General features: G+C 42.3%; 1 protein-coding gene across 3 annotated transcripts in view; it reads right to left on the reverse strand.

Moving 5' to 3' along the window:
• ABCB1 (ATP binding cassette subfamily B member 1) overlaps nt 1-18,180 on the reverse strand; it is a 100,160-nt gene that overhangs the window by 39,163 nt on the left and 42,817 nt on the right. For all 3 annotated transcript variants that reach the window (XM_065586947.1, XM_005282428.4, XM_065586946.1), the window contains exons 10-14: nt 9,757-9,870; nt 5,097-5,207; nt 3,133-3,258; nt 2,748-2,951; nt 1,773-1,943 (exon numbers count right to left, since the gene is read on the reverse strand). In XM_065586947.1, the coding sequence (XP_065443019.1) occupies nt 1,773-1,943; nt 2,748-2,951; nt 3,133-3,258; nt 5,097-5,207; nt 9,757-9,870 (726 nt within the window). The remainder of the gene's footprint in view (nt 1-1,772; nt 1,944-2,747; nt 2,952-3,132; nt 3,259-5,096; nt 5,208-9,756; nt 9,871-18,180) is intronic.

Below are 18,180 nucleotides of genomic sequence, written 5' to 3' on the forward strand. Positions count from 1 at the left end.
TGTAAGTTAGAAGCAAACCCTAACAGAAGAAAATTAAGTATAAGTATAAAAGAGCCAGAATGTTCTCTCTGCAAAAGCAGAAACTATAAACTGAGCAGATCTTTGAGGGGGACCGGAAGGAGGAGTCCCCCTTCTCTAGACCTGAGTCTGGAGTTGGGCAATATGCTAGCTGAGGGGTCTGTAAACCTCAGCGGTCCCCAGGCAGTCTGCATGGCAGGGCTGCCCCAGAGTTCTAGGACCTGTAGGCTCCCAATTCCATGACAGTGAGAGTAGAAGTCTGAGACCCCAAAAGATTTCCAGATTCCAGATTTTTGGACTGCCGAGCTCCCAACTCCATGGCAGGGAGCATGGAAGCCCTCCCATGGCAGGATTGCCCAGACAGGAGCCAAGGACCCTGGAAGCCCAGGCTTCTGGCCCCAGAGCAGCCTGTATGAAATATCATCAAAAAATGTACAATCAGATACACTGACGGAAGGCCCTCTGTTAAGATTTGTGGGGATCCAGATTCACAGTTTGGACAAACGAATGCTCTCCAAACAACATGCTTCCATCAACCCAATCACTTCTAGGAGGAGTTACGAGCTGGAAGAGAGGTTCCTGACAGTGCACGGTGGGAAAAGGCTTCAGGGAGCAGAGTCACTTTGTGAATATTGGGGAATTTGGATAAAATTATAAATTTCAAAAGGGCTCAATTTTGCCTCTAAGGCACAGCCCTGCATTGGTGGGGTGGAGTAGAGCTATGTTGCTCCAGGAGCAGCACTTGGAGGTATCCTGACTCATAGAGGCACATGATGAATATCAAGAGCATGATTATTGCGCTAGCAATTTAGGGGAATCACATAATTCTTATCCTGTCAAACACCCCTCAATCCAACTTAATCAAGTAGGGGACTGATGGGGATTCAATTTCTATTGTAGCTGATGGCATTTACTCCATGAACGCCTGGCTCATGGCAAATCTTTCAGAGGTAAATTATAACACTCTCTCCCCCATGCCTCACACAACAGCAGATCCTTCTCTGAAAAATCTTCAGTGTCTCAAAGAGGAGATGCAAATGTCTGGATAGACCAGGAGTCATACTGATATATGTGCCAGAAAAGGCATGTGATAGAATCCTGGATTGCATAATATTGCCAAGAAGCACATGGTGCAACTGCTAAAGGGCTGGGTGTACATATATCCGGTCCAAATCATCAGCTAGACAGATGTTTCCCAGCCTACCCCAGTCCCTTTGTCAGACACACCAGAAAGACCAAGTAGAGGCTAATGGAACCTCATTTCTGAAGTATGTACTGTACATACAGTCATGCTTACCCATAAGGTAATATGCATACTCACATAATGAGACCGAGAAAAGATGGGGAAAGAAGTCTCAAGGATGTGGTTGCTACTGGTTGAGTAATAAGATGAACTATATTGTAAACATGGGCACATGCACAATACAGACAACAAAGAATACAAGATAGGCAAAGATCCATGTAGCCAACTGCCTTAAACAATTAGGGTAAAATTTTCAAAAATGTCAAAATGATTAAGTAAATGTAACCCTTAGTGAAGCCATTTAGCTAAATATATTGCTGGTGAGTTGGAATTTCAAATTGTGTTTTTAAATGTATTTATTTTAAAAGCATTTCAATTTACCCTCAAATCAATGGCAAATAAATATAAATTATATATAAATTAAAATTTACCTCAGAAAGTTTAGCTCACACAAAATTTGAAAAGTTTAAAGATTAAACCACCATAGTTTTTGTTTTAAAGTTATACAGACCTTATCCAGTGCTCTTTGCACAACTGATTCACTTTCAGTGTCCAAAGCTGAAGTTGCCTCATCGAGCAGAAGAATCTTGGGATTGCGAACCAGGGCTCGTGCAATAGCTATTCTCTGTTTCTGACCTCCACTCAGTTGTGCCCCTCTTTCTCCAACCATGGTTTCAAACTTCTGCAAAGGTATTAAGATAGGTTTTCAGATCTCTCAATGACATCTTTATTTTAATGTGTAATACCAATGAAAGTCAGTATAAAGACAGAGATGTGCTCAATCTGCAATGCCCACAAAATATTTTCCTTTTACCAAAGCACAGCCAAGGAGACTGTATCATAAGCAGGTCATATGATTTTATCTTCCTATTTTTTGTGTTTGCAGGATTCTGATATTTTTCAGTCTAAAGCAGGGGTTCTCAAACTTCATTCCACCGCGACCCCCTTCTGAGAACAAAAATTACTACGTGACCCCAGGAGTGGGGACTGAAGCCTGAGCCTGCCCGAGTCCTGCCGCCCCAGGCACAGTGTGTGTGTGTCAAAACTGAATCCCAAGGGATTCAGCCCCAGACAAGGGGCCTGTAAGCTGAGCCCTGCCACCCAGGGCTGAAGCTCTCTGGCTTCGGCTTCAGCCCTGCGCAGTGGGGCTCACGTTTTGACCCTGGATCCCAGCAAGTCTAAGCCAACCCTGGTAACCCCATTAAAACAGGATTGCAACCCACTTTGGGTCCTGACCCACAGTCTGAGAACTGCTGGTCTAAACCGTCTCTGCAAAGTACTCATCAAACCATGACTTGCAGATTTAAAATTACGTTGATTCTATCATCTTTCAAGCAAGATGTGAAAAAGCCCTGGGAAGGTTGGAATTGGCAATTATGGAGTTAGCTCACTCTAACTTCTGAGTTATGGAAACTCCTCTTAAGGAGCTATTTGGTATTACAATGTTTAATAGAGAAGAATTTGACAACAGAGTTGACTTGCTTACATCAGGCAGTTTCATGATAAAGTCATAGGCATTGGCTTCCTTGACAGCTTTTTCAATCTCTTCCATAGTGACATCTTCACGGCCATAGCGGATGTTTTCTGCAATAGTAGTAGCGAATAGCACAGGCTCCTGATTCACCACACCAATAATCTCCCTCAGATATCTTAAATTTAGGGTCTTAATATCCTGCCCATCAACAGTAATCTAAATGTAAAGAAAATTAAAACATGGATGTAAGTGTCCCAATCAAGGATACAAACCAAGATTACCTATATTATTTAGGAAGACATTTGTATTTTGCCATCTAAACATCAGCAGTGAGGCCACTGCTAAACATTACAGTAATCTGATGTATAAAGCATTCAGTTCAGTTCAGATGTCTTACCATGCCCTTCTCTGGATCATAAAATCTCTGGATCAGTTGAACAGTTGTACTTTTCCCACAGCCACTGCTACCAACCAAGGCTACTGTCTGGCCACAATTAACCTTCAGATTCAAGCCTTTCAATACCTACATAAGAAAATAATAATGAAAAAAATTAACAAAAACATAATGGGTCAATTTCTGCTCTTCCTTACACCATATAAATCTGGAGAAAGTCCAGTGACTTCAGTGGAATTTTTCCAAATTTTCAGCAGAACTTGGTTCAGTATGAGTACATTGCACAATATAGTTGCTATTTACACCAGGGCTCACTTTGTGTTTTCTACTGAACCATTGCCACATATACATACTACATTCTGTCTTTATGTAGTAGCATCCTCATTTATTAGCTACACCCTTTTTATGAGCATTTACCATGCAACCTGGTGGGTGAACTAATTGCAGTAGAACCCATATATGGTGAATGCAGACATATCAAAATATGTTTATTTTGCTGTGATGCAAAAGCCTCTTTTCTTGCCTTGAATTCCCTACAGTTGTACTCATTCATATTGGAATTTTTACACTTGTCTATACTGGCAAAATTGATAGCCATAATGTACCACTGATAGTGAATTATGACCATGAAAGTTGGTAGTGTAGATGTGGCCAAAGTCTTGACCAATGATAGGGAAACTTTGCAATAATTTCTTATCATTATTAATATTGCTCTACTAGTGATAGCAAAGTTGGGAGCCATTATGTAGATGGGATGCTAGCATCTTATGTACAATGTTGATTAGACCTGTTCTGAACATTTCTAGATAATACAGTGCTTAAAATGCCAGCAGCTCTTATACAGTTGGGCTCCCAACTTTGCTGTCACCTGTGGATCTGAACAAGTATTCACAATGGTGCCAAATCTTTGAAAATGTCCCAAATGTAGATAAAGCTTTCGTGCATGCCAACACTAGGGGACTTTACAGAAAAATACTCGCCAATGAAGAGATGATTTTTTTGTAGGATTCCCTAATGAAGACATGACCTTTGAGTGGAGTTTCTTCACTTTAGTAGAGTTTCACTTCACTATAAACAGGTTTTCTTGTACTAATCCCTTTTGAATGCAGCATTTCACAGCTAAAGTTGGTGTGAAGTGCTGCATTCCATGGGGATTTAATTTTTCCTACCTCCTCTGCTCACCCAGAGAGGCAGAACAGGGAAGATGCCATTAAACTCTGTGGTGGAAGAGGAAAAGAAGAATCCCTACCCTGGCTTCCAGTTTTACAGTACTGCCCTACTCCTGACTGGAAATGGAATCATGGTCTACACAGAAGGGTCCTTGTAGCTGTTAGCACTACTGTCAGGGAATGAAGAGAGCTCTGAAAACCTATGGTGAGATGAACATATGGAGATCTGCCACTTGGGCATTTTCATGTTACACTGAAAAACAATTTTAGTACTTTTTTAGGCCGGAAATAGAAGCTAATAATGCTTAATTATAAGAGAGCTCCACTGTAATGCCATAGGAAGGAAGTAATTAAATTTAACAGAAACTGCCATTACCTAATGAAGATATATTGTATTTAAACAAATGTTAACAGACTTGTACCATGGATACTTGTGGAGTTCATTATACCATCATTCTTACTGGGCTAAAATAAATATATTTTCTTGATATACATTTATTAGAAGATGGGATTGGGTTTATAATAGCAACAGATTCTTTAACTTTTGTGCAAAGCCACTCTGGGTCTGTTTTCACTAGGCAAACTAAGTGATTTCTTAACTTAAGTTAGCTAACCTGAGGTAAAATCCTAGCGAAGACAAGGCAGTTTGTGGTTTTCACACAAGTTAGCAGTACAAGCTAAAGAGGGAGGCTTTTGCTAACTCCACCTTTTGAAAATTTGTTTATAGTGATGTTTCCCTGTCACTAAATGATCAATTTATCTTTAATTTGGAATGTATGTGAGCTTAATTTCCAGTACCTTTACATCTTGCCTAGATGGATAATTGAAGTAAACATTGCGGAATTCCAAATTCCCTCTAATGTGGTCCGGTTTGTAGCCAGTCTCTGAAAAACTGTCAATTTGAGGTTCCTAGGTAGAACAAAACACCAAACAGAAATGAAAAGGAAGAAAAGAGTAAATTTGATCAGGTTTCCTAATGACATTCTCATTACATTATGCCAGCTGCTAAAAGTCTTAGAATGGAACATAATTATTTAGCGATATTAAGTGTAATTTTTTGGTGGCTTGGGTGAAATCAACAATTACACTGGCAGGTGAGGCTTCCAACCCATGTCACCAGTACTACCTGTTTGTCTCTTCATTACTCTGCTCCTTAGCTACATATGCAATAGGGGGGAGAGAACTTTGAAAAAAAAGAATGAATAAAAACTTTTGTTTGAATTTAGTAGACCGCATTGGAGATTGAGTTCCTCTATTTATCCACAGGACAACTGCAGCACAGCTGGCAGCAATCTTTATCACATTGCCTCACCCTGACCTGGATGGATCACCTCTAGGAAGCTAAGGCCTTGTCTACACCGCCACTTTACAGTGCTGAAACTTTCTCACTCAAATGTGTGAAAAAACATGGCAGTGTAGACATATGCCTCTTCATGCTTCAGCCATCATTCCAGAGGCAGGGCCGGCTCAGGCACCAGTGCAACAAGCAGGTGCTTGGGGCAGCCAACGGAAAGGGGCAGCACATATGGCTCTTCGGCGGCAATTCGGCGGCGGGTCCCTCAGTCCCTCTCGGAGGGAAGGACCTGCTGCTGAATTGCCGCCAAAGAATGAAGCGGCGGTGGTAGAGCTGCCACCGAAGTGCCGCTGATCGCGGCTTTTTTTTTTTTTTGTGTGCCGCTTGGGGCGGCAAAAATGCTGGAGCCAGCCCTGTCCAGGACAGGCTTCCATGCTGATGACACTTGTTAAAAAAATAATGTGTTAATTACATTTGTAACTGAACTCCTTGGGGGAGAATTGTATGTCTCCTGCTCTATTTTACCCACATTCTGCCTTATATTTCATGTTATAACAGTCTCAGATGATAACCCAGCACATATTGTTCGTTTTAAGAACACTTTCACTGCAAATTTGACAAAATGCAAAGAAGATACCAATGTGAAATTTCTAAAGATAGCTACAGCACTCGACCCAAGCTTCAAGAATCTGAAGTTCCTTCCAAAATCTGAGAGGGACGAGGTGTGGAGCATACTTTCAGAAGTCTTTAAAGAGCAAAACTCTGATGCAGAAACTACAGAACCCATACCATCAAAAAAGATAATCAACCTTCTGTTGGTGTCATCTGACTCAGATGATGAAAATGCATATGCATTGGTCCACACTGCTTTGGATCGTTATCGAGCAGAATCCATCATCAGCATGGTCACATGTCCTCTGGAATGGTGGTTGAAGATGAAGGGACATATGAATCTTTAGCACATCTGGCATGTAAATATCTTGCGACGCCAGCTACAATAGTGCCATGCAAACACCTGTTCTCACTTTCAGGTGACATTGTAAACAAGAAGCAGGTAGCATTATCTTCTGCAAATGTAAACCAATTTGTTGGTCTGAACGATTGGCTGAACAAGAAGTGGGACTGATTGGACTTGAAGGCTCTAAAGTTTTACATTGTTTTATTTTTGAATGTAAGGTTTTTTTGTACATAATTCTACATTTGTAAGTTCCACTTTCACGATAAAGAGATTGCACTACAGTACTTGTATTAGGTGAATTGAAAAACACTATTTCTTTTGTTTTTTACAGTGCAAATATTTGTAATAAAAAATAAATATAAAGTGAGCACTGTACACTTTGTATTCGGTGTTATAATTGAAATAAATATATTTGAAAATGTAGAAAACATCAAAAATATTTAAATAAATGGTATTCTATTATTGTTTAACAGCGCGATTAATGGAGATTAATTTTTTTAATCGCTCGACAGCCCTATTAAAAATATTTTTATCTTCTTAAGCCCCAATTCTCAAGCTCTCAGTCCATGGAACTTCCATTGGCTTTTAAATGAAGTCAGTGGGAGTTCCAAGTTCTGAAGGCTTGCCTAATCTAGCCCTTAGGCCTTGTCTACTGTACTTTTTTGAGAAAATGCTCACAATTGCACCATCACTGGTGCAGCTCCACTAACTGTAACAATAGCAGCAGCGCTAGTATAGACTGCGAAGCAAAGTTTTTAATCACGATTACTTCTAACCCTATCCCGAGCACGTCTGGAATCTTTGGTTGTAAAAACATCAGCAAGCATGTAAGCCCCACCTACACTAGTGCTCCAACCATTGCTACCACCAGTGCAGCAAGAGCTGGAAATTTTAGAAAAAAGAGATTAGTGTAGACAGAGTAACTGACTGATAAATACACCTCCCATAGTGTCATTGCTTACATACACACATACCTATTTATAAGAAAACAAATAAGCTGTTTCACATTTTGGACATTAAGGTAGATGTTAAACAGTCAAATCCATCGGTGATCTTCCAGAAAACACCATCCTGGCCACTATGGACGTAGAAGCCCTCTACACCAATATTCCACACAAAGATGGACTACAAGCTATCAGGAACAGTATCCCTGATAATGTCACAGCTAACCTGGTGGCTGAACTTTGTGATTTTGTCCTCACCCACAACTATTTCACATTTGGGGACAATATATACCTTCAAGTCAGCGGCACTGCTATGGGTACCCGCATGGCCCCACAATATGCCAACATTTTTATGGCTGACTTAGAACAACGCTTCCTTAGCTCTCGTCCCCTAACGCCCCTACTCTACTTGCGCTACATTGATGACATCTTCATCATCTGGACCCATGGAAAAGAAGCCCTTGAGGAATTTCACCATGATTTCAATAATTTCCATCCCACCATCAACCTCAGCCTAGATCAATCCACACAAGCGGTCCATTTCCTGGACACTACTGTGCTAATAAGCGATGGTCACATAAATACCACCCTATACCGGAAACCTACTGACCGCTACACTTACCTACATGCCTCCAGCTTCCATCCAGGACACACCACACGATCCATTGTCTACAGCCAAGCTCTAAGATATAACCGCATTTGCTCCAATCCCTCAGATAGAGACAAGCACCTACAAGATCTCTATCAAGCATTCTTAAAACTACAATACCCACCTGCTGAAGTGAAAAAACAGATTGACAGAGCCAGACGAGTACCCAGAAGTCACCTCCTACAAGACAGGCCCAACAAAGAAAATAACAGAACACCACTAGCTGTCACCTTCAGCCCCCAACTAAAACCTCTCCAGCGCATCATCAGAGATCTACAACCTATCCTGAAAGATGATCCTTTACTCTCACAGATCTTGGGAGGCAGAGCTGTCCTCGCTTAAAGACAACCCCCCGACCTAAAGCAAATACTCACCAGCAACCACACATCACTGAACAAAACCACTAACCCAGGAACCTATCCTTGTAACAAACCCCGATGTCAACTCTGTCCACATATCTATTCAAGTGACATCATCATAGGACCTAATCACATCAGCCATACCATCAGGGGCTCGTTCACCTGCACATCTACCAATGTGATATATGCCATCATGTGCCAGCAATGCCCCTCTGCCATGTACATTGGCCAAACCGGACAGTCTCTACGCAAAAGAATTAATGGACACAAATCTGACATCAGGAATCATAATACTCAAAAACCAGTGGGAGAACACTTTAACCTGTCTGGTCATTCAGTGACAGACCTGCGGGTGGCTATATTACAACAGAAAAACTTCAAAAACAGACTCCAACGAGAGACTGCTGAGCTAGAATTGATATGCAAACTAGACACAATCAAAAAAGGATTGAATAAGGACTGGGAATGGCTGAGCCATTACAAACACTGAATCTATCTCCCCTTGTAAGTATTCTCACACTTCTTATCAACCTGTCTGTACTGGGCTAGCTTGATTATCACTTCAAAAGTTTTTTTTTTCTCTTACTTAATTGGCCTCTCAGAGTTGGTAAGACAACTCCCACCTGTTCATGCTCTCTGTATGTGTGTATATATATCTCCTCAATATATGTTCCATTCTATATGCATCCGAAGAAGTGGGCTGTAGTCCACGAAAGCTTATGCTCTAATAAATTTGTTAGTCTCTAAGGTGCCACAAGTACTCCTGTTCTTTTAGTCAAATCACTGGAAATAAACCAGGGATTAACTCAGACCTTTAAATTATGAATAGCTGAAGACATATAATCTCACAAATAACTAAGCTTAGACTCGCAAGAGCCATTATTGTTTTTCTCTTCTTTCTTGTTTAGACTCTCAATAAAAAAATATTTGATTATGCAAGTTTCACAAGGATTTTTGGGGTTTGATTTTCAGTTCTGCTTTAATCTGGCCTCCTTTTTGACTCTGCAGTGTTGTAAGTAGAAATAATTGCAGGCACAAATTTGCACCTACAATTTTATTCATGAGTGTACATTTTGCCATTTTAATATCTAAATATCTCATTGCTACACCATGTCAGATAATTAGACATTTAAATGACTTCAAATTGGACTCACATTTTTTTGTGCCTGCTAATCACAGACCCAGAAAGAGAGCCATGACTTAAAAAATCTGACTCACTTTATTTTCAAATGATAGTTATACAAAGATACTTACATTGTCTATGATATTAAAGATTGCATAGGCGGCTCCCCTTGCATTAGCAAATGCCTCCATACCTGGTGCAGTCTGTCCAACACTAAATGCTCCAATTAATATAGCAAAAAAGACCTAAAGAAAAAAATTACAAGAATGCTAGCAGGTTATCCAGTCATCAAACTGTAATGGGATAACTACATTTATTCATGAATATCTACTAATATTAGTGCAAAAGCTTTCATGTTTGTTATACAAATTCAGCATGTCTAGATTCAAAGAAGAAAAGAAAGAAAGGGCAGTTACTGAGGCAAAAGATAAAGGACAAGAGGAAGAAAAGGGACTCTAAGATGGGAATCATGTTCCTTCATGAGATGACCTCAAGATGGATATTGCTTAGACTTGGGTGCTGACGCTTGGGACAAGCCAGAGATGGTTTGAGGCATTAGGTTAACCCCCCTACAGACATAAGTAAACAAAGCTATATATAACAATCAGGACAACCAACCTTTAGGGACTGAGTCTTTTTACTGCTAAAACTATTTTAAATGTTAACTAGCTTTTTGCCCAAAACAAACATTTTCATGGAAAATTTTCATTTTTGTCAAAATTTTCCCATTTTTGACAAAAGGATAGAAACTGAAACTTTTCACCAAAAATGCTTTTCAGAAACTGAAAATCTTTTGCATTTCAGTTGCCTCCTCACTCCCTCCCCCAAACTGAAAAAATGTCATGGGAAGTTTTGAAAAGACTGGCATTTTTTAACAACTTTATTCTCATATCTGACCAAATAGATTCCCCCCCATCTTCTTGGGAAAATAGAGAGGAAGTCCCTCTGACAGTCTCTTTCTTTTGAAATTGTTCTCTTTACAAGACCCCATTTGTGATGACCCACTCCTTTGCTGCTCAAGCTTATGGTTTTATGGTAAGAGTTTTAGTAACATGTGGGCTGGTTTTATGTCTGTGTGTGTTTGGAGTTCTTGTGTGTGCTGGTTGTGTTGTTGTGGGGGGCAGGTGGTTCCCTGGGCAGACAGCTCTCTGGGAACATAGCTCTAAGAAACAGTAAACTGATGAGTGCGTGAGTTGTGCTAGGAGATTTGTATTGATTTGTGTGAAAGTTGTGCCTGAGGAATTTGTATTTTGTTGTATGGGTGGCATATTAACATCTGAAGAACTGGGGTACTGGGGCTAAATACTCCATCATTTGTGCAGTCTCTGTCTTATCACTTACTACAACTAATAAAATTGTTGCATGCATATTAGCTGTAGAGTAAGGGTGATGATTGGTTGAGTTACCTCAGATATCGCACACCATTTTTGTGTGTAGACGGGGTTGTAGTGAGTCATTCTCCAAAGACAATTCTGTTACTCTTTCAACTTCCCTAAACTATGCAAAGTCCCAGCTTCCCTTTTGTAGAGAACTCAGGAATGAGGGTGCATTAGAGCTGTAAGTGTCCCAGAAAGTCTGCCCCATCCATTGGAGGCAGTTTTTAAAGCTCCTTTTGACTCAGAAGTAAAACACAATATGTTTAATGTATTTTTAAAATAATATCTTTTTCAATCTCTGTCAGTTGGTTTCAACAGGTTAAAGTATCCCAGGCCTACTACCAGCAACACAGAGCCAAACATTTCAGACACAGTTCATATTTGCATGACACTGACATGCTTGCCACATTAGGAGCAGAATCTAAATCCTAATAAAAGGAGAGATTACTCACCTTGTGCAGTTAACTCAAGTTCTTCAAGACGTGTGTCCCTATGGGTACTCCACTTCAGGTGTACATGCGCCTCCTGCGCCATGGATCAGAGATTTGTAGTAGCAGTGCCTGTTTGGCTTGTTCATGTGTTTTACACATACTTGTGCCCCATAGAGAGGAAATATAGAGCTGCACAGGTGAACTGTCCTCAGTTCCTTCTCTACTGTGAAGTCCTGCAGAGGAAACTCTGAAACAGGGGGGAAGGAGGGCAGGCACTGGAGCACCCATAGGGACACACTTCTCAAAGAACTCCAGTTACTGCACAAGGTAAGTAACCTCTCCTTCTTCGAGCAGTATCCCTATGGGTTCACCACTTCAGATGACTCCTGAGCAATAGCTCCACAGGGAGGAGGTTGCTTTGGAGAAGAGTCCAGCACTAAAGAAAGAACTGCTTTGCCAACTGCCACATCTGATCATGAGGCATAAACCAAAGCACAATGCTTGGAAAAAGTATGTACTGAAGTCCAGGTTGCAGCTCTTGAGCAATGTCATAGAAATTGATTATGACCTTGTAGAATGGACTAACACTCTAGAAGGGAGTTTAATGTTGGTAGAGTCATAACATGAAATAATACACCCATCGATTTACCTTGAGAGTCTTTGGGTAGATCTGTCCACAAACAAAACAGTCTGGGAGACTTTCAAAATGGTTTGGTTCTGTCTAGATAGAAGGTTAACACCCTTCTGATATCCAAAGTATGGAAGGCAGCTTCCTGTCTGGAGTGATGTGGTTTTGGGGAAAATAACAGTAAATAGATGATCTGCGTAAGATGAAACTCAGAGGACAGTTTGAGTAGAAACTTAGGATGTCGCCCGAACAAAACATTTTCCTTGAAGAACATTGTAATAGGGGGACTCTGCCATTAAAGCCCCCAGTTCTCTGACCCTTTGGCAGATGTGATGGCCATCAAGAAAGCTAGTTTCATGGAGAGGTGGAGTAGTAAATATGTAGCTAATGGTTCAAAAGGGTGTGTCATAAGGTCATTAAGGACAAAGTTCAAGTCCTATACTCAGGTACGTTATCTAACCTGTGGATAAAGATTCATGAGACATTTAAGAAGTCTTGAGGTTGTGGGGTAGGAAAAAAATAAAAAAACTTCCACAGATGAGTAAAAGGCTGTTATAGCTGCCAAGCGAACTCATAGTAAGACCTGATCTTTTTAATTTTAACAAATAGTTCCAGATGGTGGAAAGAGAAGAATGAAGAGTGTGAAACTTGCCTACAGGTTCACCATAGGTGAAATCTCTTTCATTTCTGAAGGTAAATATTTCTAGTGGATGTCTTTCTGCTGCTTAACAAAACCTAGGAAGTCTCTAACCTTGAGACCCATCTGGAAGCCCTAGCTAACACAGCATCTAGCGATGCTCTTATAAAATCTATCCATTGAACTGGGTTCATAGTGAACTTTTTGAGATTGTAAAAAGCAACAAAGAGTCCTGTGGCACCTTATAGACTAACAGACGTATTAGAGCATAAGTTTTCATGGGTGAATACCCACTTCGTCAGACGCAGTGAGTATTCACCCACGAAAGCTTATGCTCCAATATATCTGTTAGTCTATAAGGTGCCACAGGACTCTTTGTTGCTTTTTACAGATCCGGACTAACACGGCTACCCCTCTGACACTTTTTGAAATTGTTTGGGAGGCCTTGTCATTTATATTGCTGACAGGATTAGCCCGAGTAGCCAGTCATCAGATAAGGGAAGGCAGTTATGTCTAGACAATGTAGATGAGTGGCCATGACTGCTGTGATCTTTGAGAATAACATTGGGGCAGAGGAGAGACCAAAAGGAAGCACTCAGTATTGAAAATGTTCATGGTTAAGGCTGCGAGTTTGTCACGGAGGTCACAGAAAGTCATGGATTCCATGACTTTCTGTGACCTCTGTGACTTCTGCACTGGCTGCTGATGGGGCAGTCTCAGGCCAATACGCCCCCCCCTACAGCAGCAGGAGTTTGTGTGTGGGAGAGAGCTGGGGCAGGGGGTTGGGGCATGGGAGGGGGTGAGGACTCTGGACGGTGCTTACCTTGGAGGGCTCCTCCGAAGCAGCAACATGTCCCTCCCTCAGCTCCTAGGTGAAGGCACGGCCAGGTGGCTCCGCGCGCTGCTTCTGTCTGCAGGCGCTGCCCCAGTAGCTCCCATTGGCCGCGGTTCCTGGCCAATGGGAGCTGCAGAGCTGGTGCTCAGGGCAGAGGCAGCGCGTGGAGAACCTCTGGCTGCCCCTCCGCCTAGGAGCCAAGGAACATGTCACCGCTTCTGGGGAGCCATGCGGAGCCAGGTAGGCAACCTGCCAGCCCCGCCAACCCCACCCCCCTCCGAGCAGCAGTGGGGTCCCAGGCTGTCTCCCCCAGAGCACCCCTGGCACCCCCGGGCCATCCCCCTCAGATCACCCAAGACTTAGTCCAGAGTATATAGTACAATCATGGACAGGTCATGGCTGTGAATTTTTGTTTACTGCCCGTGACCTGTCCATGACTTTTACTAAAAATACCCGTGACTAAAACGTAGCCTTAGTCATGGCTGACTGGAAATGAACGAAACTTCTTGTGAGGGGGTGAATGGCAGTGTGGAAATGTGTGTCCTGAAGGTCGAGAGTTGCAAACCAATCCCCAGAATCTAGAGAGAGAATTATAAGTGCAAGGGTCCCCATCCTGAATTTCTGATGTTTCATATAGTTGTTGAGGTGTGTGAGATCTAATATTAGTCTCCATCCTCCATCCTTTTTGGGGCCAGAAAATACTTGGAATAGAACCCGTTCTTCCTGTGCTGAAGTGGAACAGGTTCTATGGCTCCTTAACATAGGAAAGAGGCAACCTCCTGACTCAGCAATTGATCATGAGATCTGTCCCAGAAAAGGAACAGGAAGGGGGAATGGAAGAGAGAGACAGAGGTGAAATGGATGGAATAATCGGATGTTACAACCTCCAAAGCTCATTTGTCAGATGTTATTGTCTCTGAAGCAGATCAAAAATGAGAGAGGTAGAATCCAAAAGGGGGAAAGAGGGCTGGAGAGTGCAACAGTAGATTCTTGTGAAATGGATGGTTTGGACTCTTGACCAAGCCATGAAAAGTGATGCTTGAACAATGCAAGTGGCTGCAATGAAGTGGTTATAAAACTGGATGGTTTCTTCTTTGAATACTTAGATCTCTTAGCTAGAGGCTCAGGTGGTTTGTGAAAACCAGAAAATTGAGTTGGGCATGACCCCTGCACTGTTTGAGACCTGCTATACTTTTCTTATTTGCTGACACATAGATCCTCAGGGATCTGACAGTGGCTCTCAAATCCTTCAGTGTATAAAGTGAATCGTCCGTACAGTCAGAAAACAATTTATAACCATCAAAGGGAAGGTCCTCTACAGTAGTCTGTACCTCCCTCAGAAAACTAGATAGTTGGTGCCAAGTTGCTCATCACATCATGATTGCAGAGGATATGGATCAGACTGCATCCAAGGATATGGATCGGGCTGCATCAACTGCATCCAAGGAGTCCCGTAGAAATGTCTTCACCAAGAGCTGACCCTCACTTATGAGGGCCTTTAAATGCTCCCAATGTTCTTCTGGCAAATATTCAGTACAGTAACTCCTCACTTAACGTTGTAGAAATGTTCCTGAAAAATGCTACTTTAAGCGAAACAAAGTTAAGTGAATCCAATTTCCCCATAAGAATTAATGTAAATGGGGGGGGGGGGGGTAGGGGGGGAAGGGTTAGGTTCCACAAAAGACGCGTGTGTGCGTGTATACACACAGACACACACAGTATAAGTTTTAAACAAACAATTTAATACTGTACACAGCAATGATGATTGTGAAGCTTGGTTGAGGTGGTGAAGTCAGAGGGTGGAAGAGGGTGGGATATTTCCCAGGGAATGCCTTGCTGCTAAATGATGAACTAGCATTCTGCTGAGCCCTCAAGGGTTAACTCATTGTTGTTAATATAGCCTCACACTCTACAAGGCAGCATGAATGGCGGTAGGAGACACAATAGACGCATGGTGGTAGCTGCAAACATTCCCTGTGGAAACTGAACGTGATGATGAACACATGTTAAGTGAGGAATTACTGTAGTCTTATTTAAACATGGTGGTTTGCTATTCAAAATTGTAGTGTCACAGAGGAATAGCTTTTGCAACTGAAAAGATCAAGGCTCTTCTGGTCTTTGCTATAGGGAGTAGCCTTTCTGTTATGCTGCCTCCCACATTCATTAACTGCATCTACAACCAAAGAATTTGGTGACAGATGTGAAAATAAAAATTCGAAATCCTTGGCTGGGACATAATCTTTTTGGTTGGCATACTTGCAAGTCAGGAGTGCTGTAACTGGAGTTTGCCAATTGGTCCTGACCAGTACTAAAAGAGCTGTGTTAATTGGGAGTGCCACACGTGCTGAAGCGGAGGTCCGTAAAATGTCCAGGAGTTTATGGTGGGAGTCCTGGTATTGCTCAAGAGGAATCTGAAGTACATCTGTGATCCATTTCATCAGCTGCTGGAATTGCCTAAATTCATCTGCCATTGAAGGTGGTGCAGGCATTTCAGCCTCATCCAGTGATGTCAAGGAAAGATTCATCTGAGGTGTTACCTCCTGATAAGCCCTTGCCTCTTGTTCTTCAAAGGTGTCCTCTACTGTTTTTGGCTGGTAAGGAGGGAGTGAAGGTATGAGAGAGCAAAAATGTCTATGCTCCCTGCGGTGGGAAAGCAGGGCCCTCAGAAATTGTTGACAGTACAGGACCCATGGATCCCAGTAAGACCAATGAGGTTGACCATAAGGCATAGGTGCAGGTAGCCACTGTTGGTTACCCCAGGTGGTCAGAGATCAAGGTCACCTCTCCTTCTTTCTCTTTGCATGTGGAGGAGAATAACATTCCATTGAGTAAACAGGAGATCCCCAAACAGAGAGTTGCAAGTCACAGTCATTCGTATATTCGTATATATCATGGGAGGTGATAAGTGCTTTCCCTGGATGGAAGAAGATAGGGAACCAGAGGGTCCTGACAAGAAAGTTGCTGTCAATGGCCCAGAAGATCTTGGTACTGAGAGATGAGCAAAACTAGACAGTAGAGGAGACTCAATTCATTGGGTACAAAGAGGCCAATGAGTACCAGAACTACTGTGGCACCAGAGGAAAAATGGAGGTCGAAATTAACTGCAACTGGCTAGTATGTGCTGTAAGGTGAACCTGTGCAAGCATAGATTCAGATGGAGCAGTCCAGGGTGGTGAAGTAGATACTGAGGGTATTAAGGAGCCAGACGCTGCCAACCTCTTTGTCATAGAATGTCTGCTGACATAGCTGTGACTACCTGTAGCAGAGGATCTCTTCAGTACCTATTCCTTTTTGGAAGAGGCATAGCTTTTAGAAGCCTTAGATACCTTTGTGGTACCAGATGCACTTGGAGCCTCAGTAATACTCCACTTAGGGTCCGCGATTTCTGCTTTAAGGAGATCTAATAGTCGTTTTCCTCTTGATGATATTTTCACTTAGAGTGCAAGGTTGTTGGTATGGCAGGTACAGACATGGACCTCTCATCCCCTGAAGTTTTTGGTGACCTCAAAGAGGATGGGATAGTGGTTGTCTTATCTCTTTTAGCTTTCAGTGCCAAGGACCTGCTGGTCAACGGGGTAGCAAAAGTTATACCCATAAAAGGTCTCAGTGATCGGCATCTGGAGGTGGATGGGGCAGTATATATAGGGGAGTTCTTGGCACTCTGGTCAGAAGCTGGTTTCAGAGCTTGCTCCATCATGAGTTTGAATTTTATCTCCCTGTTCTTACACGAGCTGCTTTTAAATGAAGAGCAGAGTTACACTTTGAGGGTACATGGATATTCCCCAAGCACTTAAGACACAGAGAGTCCAATACTAACTAAGAAGGATTCCCAGCAAGAAGAACAACATTTAAAACCTGGGGATCCCGGCATACCCCAGAAATAAGAGTCCAAAATTAACCCCTTAAAGGGGGAAAACACAAAAGGGAAAGAACAACTCCAAACTAACTAAATAGAATAACTACTATCTAACAAACACAGTAAATCGGACATGCTCAATGCCCATCTCAGGCCGAAGACAGTTGAGAAGAAACTGATGGTGGTTCACCCATGCAGCCCTATATATCCTCGCTAGAGACCATGAGGACATGTAGGACACATGTGTAGGCTGAATGGGCACTGCTACCAAAAATCTCCAGTCAAAGGTGCAGGAGGTGCATGCACACCTGAAATGGAGCGTCCATAGGGACACATGTCTTGGAGACTGAAGGGTTTGAAGGTTGTGCTGTTGGAAGCCGGCAATGTTGGGATGAAGGGGAGATGCTGGGGGCTGTAGTGAGTGGGATATATGTCAGGGCTGCTGGACTGCGTGTGGTGGTTGTTAGGATAAGTTGGAGGGTTGTGAAGGGTTGTTGGGGTATATGTGTGGCAGGGGGGCATTCTGGGGTATGTATGATCTGACCTTGTATATTGGCAGTAATACAGTTATGACACACAGGAGTGCTGGTAAGAGACTGGTCCTCTTTCCTGGCTCCACCCACAGGATATAGGTGGTGGTTACAAAAGCTTATACCCCTGTCATGTAACATGGGCCTCCGACTCCAGGGGTTACTGAGTAATATCAGATGGAAACAATTTTTGGTCATTACTGACTTGGTCTGAACTAAAACTAGTGACTTACAGATGAAAGGATTATTATGTTGTTATCAA

This window comes from Chrysemys picta, chromosome 2 (assembly GCF_011386835.1).
Source record: "Chrysemys picta bellii isolate R12L10 chromosome 2, ASM1138683v2, whole genome shotgun sequence".
NCBI classification, from domain to species: Eukaryota; Metazoa; Chordata; order Testudines; family Emydidae; genus Chrysemys; species Chrysemys picta.